This window comes from Hibiscus syriacus, unplaced genomic scaffold (genome assembly GCF_006381635.1).
Source record: "Hibiscus syriacus cultivar Baekdansim isolate YM2019G1 unplaced genomic scaffold, ASM638163v2 tig00117034_pilon, whole genome shotgun sequence".
Lineage (NCBI taxonomy): Eukaryota > Viridiplantae > Streptophyta > Magnoliopsida > Malvales > Malvaceae > Hibiscus > Hibiscus syriacus.
Window position 1 is genome coordinate 11085955 of NW_024063533.1, and position 9834 is coordinate 11095788.

The window sequence follows — 9834 nt, forward strand, 5'->3', positions numbered from 1 at the left end:
AGAACATCTAAAGACTTCCAAAAGACGTTTGTTAGAAAGCCAACACCAGAACAAATGGTTGATAACTAAGGTAGCTAATCTATAGATGTCTCTTCAAAGACAACAAGAACAAGATGGCAAAATCATAGCTAAATTGGAGGCCATTGTGGATAAATTTAAGAAACAAGCAAACGAGCTTCAAATAGTCCCTTTCGATGGTGAACTCCAATGACGTTTCCTTTGGGAACAGGCTCAGCAAAGGGTGAAAGCCAGAGATATGGTCATTCAAGACTTCTTAGAGCAAGTACAGAAAACGACACATCACTTACACTGTAACACCCATAACCCGTATAATTTTACCTTTACAGATTATAGATGTCACCCGAATTTGTAAAAACCATTACCATTTCTAAAGCAATTTAAAATTTATTTTCTTAAAATGGTAATTGATATTATAAAAATATCATATCATATAAATTATGTTTCATTATAACAAATTTAATTCAAAAGATTTTTTTATAAATAGTGAACAGTGAGGGTATCGGTTCCTGTAGCAGGGAATCGGTACCCCTTAAGCATTTTGGAAATTTTCTTAAAACGTGGGTACTTTTCATTGCTACAGTAACTACTACAGTAATTTTTGAAAATTACATATAAAACTCATAAAAATTAACCTTTCATCACTATCAAGTTACCAAATTGTTCCATAAACCATTTAATTCAACAAAACCAATTTAACATTATCAAATTACATGCCACTATCTAAGTCAAATTCCATCACAGGATGTCTTACTGATATTGAAATATACTCCTCGATGCTTGATGTCACTTTGAACTCTTTATTCCACTACTGGCTTTTTACCTACGCGTGAAAATCATCACACGCTAAGTATAAACTTAGTAAGGCAATTTAAAACAATAAACAATGCAATACAATTCATGCATGAATTTCAAGGTTAAATTCAAAATGGCAAAAAATCATGTCACCAACATATCCAATATTTTTTCATGATCAAAATAAGATAAAAATGTCTTACCATTTATCCCATAAGCTCGTAAGCTTATTTTACCAATATACTTACCATTTAATACCATAAGCTCGTAAGCCTATTTTACCCATATACTTGCCATTATTCCATAAGCTCGTGAGCTTATTTTCATTCTTACCATTTATTAAGCAATAAACCATATACCATAGACCATTTACCATAGACAATAGCCCAATATATAACCCTGAGGACCTTGAGTACACAAGTAAAATATAAGCACCGTAGTGCTAATCCGTATGACACATAAGGTCGTGTTCACCATCTGTACTTGGTATCCTTAAGTACAGTCCCGTATGACACATAAGGTCGTGCCCACCATATACACTAGGTATCCTTTAGTGTATCCCATATGCAGCTTGCTGCTGGACTCTATGGCATGCCAACTATACCCTGTCCCTTAATGACTTACTTGGGCGTACAGTCTATTATATTTGATCCATCCATGACAAATTATATTATCAATATTTAACATTGGACAGTTCATACCCGAAATAACATTTATGATAAAAATCATATATGTTCATGATAACATCATATGCAACAATCAGTGATCAATGCATTTTAGTTTCATACTTTGACATATCAATGTCATGTCAACTTATAAAAATATGACATAATATCATGTTGATTTAAACAAGGTCGACTTATCACAAGTCTTCCTGATGATGTATAAAACATCCATGTATAATGTCATGCATGTATTGCACTTACCTTGACACTTTAAAATTTCCAAAATATGAGCCTCACTATGTTCCACAATAAACCCTTTTTATACTTGACTTGCTTCAATCGCAAATCAATCATGATCTGTATAAATCACAAATTCATAATAATACATATGTTAGTATTGTACTAACATAAACATATCCCAAAATAACTCCATAATATATTTGAAACTCATTCTCTATCAAAATACTTAGCTCTTAATAATTTCTTTTAACATTGGAACCAACTTTTCCAATTTACACAAAATGGTCCTTCACTATTTTATCACTTAGATTCTTAATACCAATAATTCCATCATTGAAATTATTACCATTCAAATGCTTTGACAAAAGCATAATTACATTTAGTACCCCAACTATTCAAATGTTGTACTTAAATCACCAAACTTTGCAAACTTCCAAAATAGTCATATTTCACATCTAACACTCATTTAAATTCCAAAACAGCAATTTCCAGCATAGTACATCAATTATAAAACACTTACACAACAACCCATCAATTTTTCATATTCAGACAACTCGCACTACCTTTAAAGAATCAGTATTCTGTATTCATATACACACTAGAATTTAATTCCGTTTATTCCGTTGAAACCTATACTCGAATATGAATCTATCCATATAAAGAATTCCTTCTAATTCATTCTGTACAATTTATGGTGAATTTTCAAAGTTGACCAACAGAATCTGTTTTGCAGAATCTACTGTCCGATTTTTTTTACCTTTCCTTAGTGAAAAATTCATATCTTTTTGTATACACCTTGAAATTGATCCTCATTTATTTTAAACAAAACTAGATCGATATATAAACACAAATATATAAAAAAAACCTCAAAATTATTTTTATATAATTTCTGGTGAATTTTCAAACCCACTGCTAATTTCAAAATATAAATTGTTTTCTTTAGCCTCATCCTTAGGTTCTTCATCAATTCTTACAACCAATTCTTTAAAATCACTTAACTCTTCATAACCCATAAAACACAAGAAATCAACATCCCTTCATCAACTCAAGATGAACTTGAACACTAACAATATTATCATGCAATATTGGTACCAAATGATAGCGTTTTTCGCATATAACAATTTTCTATTTTCAACATACTCAAAATCCGAAGGAAATTGCTTGAAAATTGAATTGAAGATTTCTCTTACTTTAGGAGAAAACCCACGCAACTTTGGAGAAGAAGATGAGCAATTTGGATGAAATGTTGGGTGCAATTAATCTTTGTTTAAATTATATTCCACTATAAATGAATATAATATTCATTTAATTGGGATAAGACCAAATCACCATTAATGAATCTTCTTATTCACCATAAAACAATGACAACTCATCCTTATCATATTTCAAAGTCAAAGCTGAATTATTTTGACTTTCATTTTCGAAATCAAAACTTGTGTTTTAGTCACTAAATTCCACTGTTTCGGTCAAATCTGAAAAAATGCACATTTCCAAACCAAATTTCTCTAGTCTAAATTATTAAAATAATATTTCCAACCATTTTATAACATCCTTTAAATTTTTGTAAAATTCCAATTTGATATGAAATTATCGATTCCTTACCGGCTTTAACCCTTCCTAATTTTTCTTTACTAAAATTCCAAATCCAACAATATGATTTCTATAAAACCCCACTCTCAAGAGTAAATTATCTATTTATGGAATAAAATTCTTTTTAGGAAATTTATCACTTAATTCCCTAAACTTTTTCCCAATTTTCTACTTTGACCATCAAAATTTCAAAATTTTCATTTTGATCATTATCTGAATTTTTGGGGTATTACATTCACGCTTTGGCAAGAGAATATGGAGTAGTCCGACAAAGTATTCAGCCGGTGACAGATGAAGGAAGAAGACTTGTCAACATATTAGTAGTTGTTCGATGTCTAGAGGACTTAGTCAGAATGTACCTTTGATTTGTTTTTTAATCTCTTAGAAATAACACTTTTATCCCAATAAAAAATATTTATAATAACATACTCATTTTTGGATCAGTGCCTAAAAAATTTCATCATCATGCATTTTTACATATTTTGTATTGTAATTTTTCTTTTCATTTCTTTACGTTCACATTAACTAACAGAAAATGTCTCATAAAAAAAGGAACAAATACTGGACATACTACCCTAAGCATTGAACACACCTCATCCTCATAATACTCGTTCAAAGAAGAAGAAAACGGAAGCTAAGATTACTCAACTCGAAGAGAACATGATGAGGTTACAAAGGGAGCTTGAAGAAAAAATAAGTCAGAATAATCAAAGCACTCTGGAATCGATCACTAAAACCCAAAAATCTTTGGTCGATCAAATGATTACAAAGTTATCTGGCTTGAATCAGAAAAGCACTCCCAATGCAAGGCATATGAAGGAGTAACTGTTCCACCTACCTCGCAGGTGGTTATCTCACCGGGAATCCTACCAGGACTTCAAGGGGACTCATCCACTGCGAAAGCACAAGCCTTGTCTACTGTAAAAGTACAGACTTCTATATCCAATCCTCAGAATAATTCAGACGACTACCATATATTGAATTTCGATGAAGATGACAAGGCAAAGAAAATGGAGGAAAATATCAAGCAGTTGGAGGACCAGATGAATACAGTTAAAGGTAACAACGACTATTATGGAGTTGATGTTTTAGAGTTAAGCCTAGTCCTAGATTTGATTCTTCTTCCAAAATTTAAAGTCCCAGACTTCGAAAAGTTCGATGGGAACAGTTGTCCTTCAACTCACATTATCATATTTTATCGAAAGATGACAGGATACGTAGGAAATGACCAACTCCTGATTCACTGCTTCCAGGAGAGTTTGTCAGGTTCAGCTATCATGTGGTACAATAAGTTAAACCGCTCACACATCTGAACATGGAAAGATCTCGCCAAGTCATTCTTGGAATAGTACAAGCACATAAACAATATGAGGCCGGATCGTGTTATGGTACAGGGCATGGAAAAGAAGCATAACGAAAGTTTCCAATAGTATGCACAATGATGAAGGGATTTGGTTGTGTAAGTTCATTTGTCATTGGATGAAAAGACACAAGGAAGCTCTTTGTACATACCTTGAAGGCCCTTACTTCGGGCATTTAGTTGCCATTATGTTCGAAAACTTCTTTGATTTGGTTATGGCCTGGGAGATGGTGGAAACGACCATTAAGCAAGGAAAATTTGAAGGATGTGAGTCTAGCAGAAGATATCCTATAAAGAAAAGAGAATGAGAGATCAATAACGTCAATGCTTTCAATACTATCAAATGTGTTACGGTATGTAATTCAAAACCAATTGTAGTTGCACCGACAAGTACTTCTAAACAAGACTTAGGAGAACCAAGGAAAAAAAGAAAGAGGGAACATTTCAATCCTATTCCCATGACTTATAAGGAACTCTATCAACAACTCTTCGACGTGGACGTGGTGTCACCTTATCTAGTGGAACCTTTAAAGCCCCCATACCCCAAGTGGTATGATGGAAATTCATATTATGAATATCATGGTGGAGTTCCGAGACATGCCATCGAGAACTGCCTCACCTTCAAAAGAATAATACAACAGATGCACAACAGGAACTGGATCTATTTCAATAATTCAGATTCACCCAACGTTGCACAGAACCCTCTGCCTAACCACCAAAAAAGTGGAGTTAATGTAATTGTCAAAGAGATGAGTAAGAGGGTCAAAACAAGTGTTTATAAAATAACGTCTCCACTAGACTGGGTATGGATGAAGATGGTAAAAGAAGGATTCCTTTCACCACATTCTAAAACACCAGAATGTGAAGATTGTAACAATTGTTGTTACAACAATGAATAAGGACATGATGTGCAAGATTGTTCAGAGTTTAAAGCTTTAATCCAGCTCATGATGGATATTAATGAGCTGGAATTCTACGAGAAAGTTCAGGACACTCTAGAAAATGATATTTTTGTGACCGTAGATTCATCCGAAAGAGGATATGATATGGGTTATCATTTGGTAATCATCCCTAAAGTAAAGGTAGCAGATAAAGCACATGAAAAGGTGGTGATAGTGGCACCAAGATCTTTTCCTTACAAGAATAACAAACAAGTGCCTTGGAAGTATGAATGTCAAGTAAGCACGTTGAAGGAAGATGTCAACGAAGTGGGGCATATTGTTGAGAAGTACTACTCCTAAAAGTCTAACTTACCCCAAAGACCACTTGAGCCATTTAAAGAGGACGTGCTAGCAGTAAACGAGCCAATAAAGGAAGAAGAGGCTGTGGAGTCCCTGGAATTTCTAACAAATAGTGAGTACAACATCATGGAATAATTACATAGCCTGTTAACACGTATTTCAATGTTGGCACTGTTTCTAATTGCAGAGGCATACAAAGAGGCACTTTTGAAAGTCTTAAATCAGACACTTGTGCCAAAAGATATACCGGTCAACAAGATGGATCGACTGGTTAACAACATCCAAGTTGATAATCTCATCTTATTTTCTAATGATGAGATTCCATCTGGAGGATCAGGTCGAGCTAAAGCATTACACATCACCACTTATTGCAAGGGGTACGCCTTGTCAAGTATGTTAATTGACAATTGATCTACCCTTAATGTGATGCCTTTGGTTACTCTGAAAAGTATACCAATGGATACTTCCCACATGAGAACATGCCAGAGTGTGGTTTGAGCATTCGATGGGATAAAGTGAGAAGTGTTCAGCAAAATTAAGGTACCATTTACCATTGGGCCTGCCATTTATAATATAGAGTTCCTAGTGATGGACATTATGTCTTCTTACAACTGCCTTCTGGGAAGGCCGTGGATCCATCAAGCTGGGTAGTACCATCAATACTGCACCAAAAAGTCAAGTTTTTCATCGATGAAACTATGATAATCATTAATGTTGAATAGAATATAGTGGTGAGTATGACCATTGACGCCCCATACATAGATATAAATGAGGAAGCCTTAGAGTGTTCATTCTGCTCTTTGGAATTTGTTAATGCTACATTTGTGGCTGAAAGGGGAAAGATTTCCAAACCCAGACTCTCGGAATGCACCAAGATGGAAATCAAGCAAACTTTGGAAAGAGGTGAAAAGATAGGAAGAGGTTTTGGGAGTTATTTACAAGGAAGAGTTAGACCCGTCTTTCTTATTGTTAAGCTAGACCAGTTCAGACTCAGATTTCAACCTAGTCATGAACAAAGGAAAAAGAGATTCAGAAGTGCCAAGACAGAAGAAGGGCAAGATTGATTAGAGAGAAAATTAAAAGAGAGTCGATGTCTTTTCCTACTCTTCACAACACATTCATGTTTGGTGGTTATGCATTTGAGGAAGAATAAATGATAGCCTTACCTGATATAGAAGAAGGTTTGAATGACTTGAGCATCAATGTCATAACAACAGATGACATTGACGACAGTGATAGGACTAGGATCCGTCCACTTTCTGCTTAACAACTGGACTACTGAAGAACTACCTGTGGTTTTCAAATATCTTTCAGAGTAATACTCACACTTTCCATATTTAACTATACTCGGGGCAATAGGTGATCTTTTGTAAGGGCTAATAAATTGCTTTTATTCATATTTCAATAAAAGATACAGTTTCTTTTCCGACAAACATTTATTCCTTATTTTTCTTTCTTTATTTCGTATTTAATTTTTTTCATTTCCATTTGGAATACTTTCCTCCCGCATATACACATTTCTCTTCTCCTTTCCCTTTCAGGTCCTCAGATATTAATGATGCAGATAATGATAATTCTGACACAGAGGTGGATTTTGAGCAGCTCAGTTATCTTGGGGAAATTGATGAATGTGACAATGAAGAAGAGTGCAACTTACCTTCTAAATTATTAAGAATTGTGGAGAAAGATGACATACAAAAAGTTCCACATGAGGAGAAAATCGAGGTCTTGAATTTGGGCACGGAAGAGGAAAAGAAGGAAGTTAAAATTGGCATGACACTTTCATTGGAAACAAGGCAAAGATTGATAGACTTGCTTCAGGAACACAAAGATATGTTTGCATGGTCGTATCAAGATATGCCTGGGCTATATACGGATATAGTAGTCCACAAACTTCCCATCAAACCAGAATGCAAACATGTACAACAAAAACTAAAGCAGATGATACCTAAAATGCTCTTTAAAATAAAATAGGAAGTCAAGAAAAAGTTTGATGATGGCTTTCTTTAAGTAGCCAAGTATCCAGAATGGGTGGCTAACATAGTGTCGGTGCCAAAAAAGAATGAGAAAGTGCACATGTGCGTCAATTACTGAGACCTCAATAAGGCAAATCCTAAAGATAACTTCCCCTTTCCACATATAAACACTCTAGTGGACAACACGGCGGGAAATGTTTTCTTCTAATTCATGGACGGATTCTCATGATACAACCAGATTAAAATGCATCCAGATGACATGGATAAAACCACATTTATCACAATGTGGGGTACATTTTGTTACAAGGTGATGCCCTTTGGGTTAAAGAATGCTGGGGCAATATACCAAAGAGCTATGGTGACCTTATTTCATGACATGATGCATAAAGAGATTGAAGTTTATGTCAATGACATGATTGTCAAGGCAGAAACTGAAGATGAACATGTTGATAATATGAGAAAACTCTTCCAAAGATTGAGAAAGTTCTAGTTGAGACTGAATCCCAACAAATATAGCTTCGGAGTAACATCTGGAAAGCTATTAGGTTTCATTGTTAGCAAAAAGGGTATTAAGGTTGATCTAGACAAAGTCAAGGCCATTCAGATACGAACCCAGAAAGAAGTTAGAGGTTTTCTGGGTTGACTAAACTACATCGCCCAGTTCATATCACAGTTGATAGACAAATGTGATCCAATTTTCTGTCTTATTCGAAAGAGCAATTATGGAACATGGGATGAGGACTGTCAGACTGAATTTGAGAAAATAAAAGAGTATTTGTCTCGCACTCATGTCTTAATGTCTCCCATCCCGGGCAAACCTCTATTTCTCTATTTATCCATCTTTAAGAATTCAATAGGACGTGTCTTTGGCTAACATGATGAGTCTGGAAGAAAAAAAGAGATATTTTCTACTTAAGCAAGAAGTTCACCGATTGCGATGTTAGACATCCACCTATTGAAAAAGTTTGATACGCTTTAGTCTGGCCTACACGAAGGCTCAAACAATACATGTTGTACCATACCACTTGGTTGATTTCCAAGTTAGATCCGCTAAAATACATGATGGGTGTGCCTACTCTCTCTGGAATATTAGCCCGATGGAAGATGCTATTATCAAAATTTGACATTGAATACGTAAGTCAAAAGGCTATAAAGGGAAGTGCCATATCGAACTTCTTGGCAAGCAGAGCTTCTGAAAATTACGAGCCACTGGACTTTGATTTCTCAGATGAAGATTTGATGGCCATATCTCTAGAAGAAATAAGTACTTCCACATGTGATTCCTGGAAAATACATTTTGATGGTGCGTCAAATGCATTAGGACACGTCATTGGGGCTATAATGGTTTCACTTGAAGAAAATCATTACCCTTTCACTAGCAGATTGAACTTTGACAGCACTAATAACATGACAGAGTATGAAGATTGTTTTTTATGGATTTGAGCTGTTATTGGACAAAATATAAAGACTTTGCGGGTATATGGAGATTTTTCCTTAGTGATCTATCAACTCCGAGGAGAGTGGGAGATGAAAGATGTTAAACTGTTGTAATACAGAAAGCTTGTATTAGATCTACTCAAAAAGTTTGACGAAGTCACTTTCCACTATGTGCATATAGGAGAAAACCAAATGACCGATGCCTTAGCTACCTTGGTAGCAGTATTTAAAGCTGGCGGGGAATCTGACATGCAGTCATATGAATACCCAACTCATTGTTACTAAATCAAAAGGATAAAAGATACCAAACCTTGGTACCACGACATTCTGCAATACTTTAAGAATCAAAGCTATGTAGAATAAGCCATCGAAGTTGACAAAAGAACAATCAAAAGTACGACGGCCGGATATTTTCTTGATGGAGAATTCTTGTAAAAGAAAAACCATGATCAAGTCTTGTTAAGATGTGTAGATACAGAAGAAGAAAACATAATAATAGAGGAAGTACATGA

General features: G+C 34.9%; 1 protein-coding gene across 1 annotated transcript; it reads left to right on the forward strand.

Moving 5' to 3' along the window:
- Positions 1–8947: 8947 nt before the first annotated feature.
- LOC120196552 lies at positions 8948–9607 on the forward strand. The gene is made up of 2 exons (XM_039198337.1): positions 8948–9300; positions 9442–9607. Exons 1-2 carry the CDS (start codon positions 8948–8950, stop codon positions 9605–9607), a joined length of 519 nt encoding a protein of 172 aa, XP_039054268.1.
- Positions 9608–9834: the final 227 nt, after the last annotated feature.

Coding starts and splice junctions, on each gene's coding strand:
- LOC120196552 (XM_039198337.1), top strand. CDS start 8,948: ATGGGTGTGCCTACTCTCTCTGGAATATTAGCCCGATGGAAGATGCTA. Junction 9,301..9,441: donor AGCACTAATAACATGACAGA/GTATGAAGATTG, acceptor GTTGTAATACAG/AAAGCTTGTATTAGATCTAC.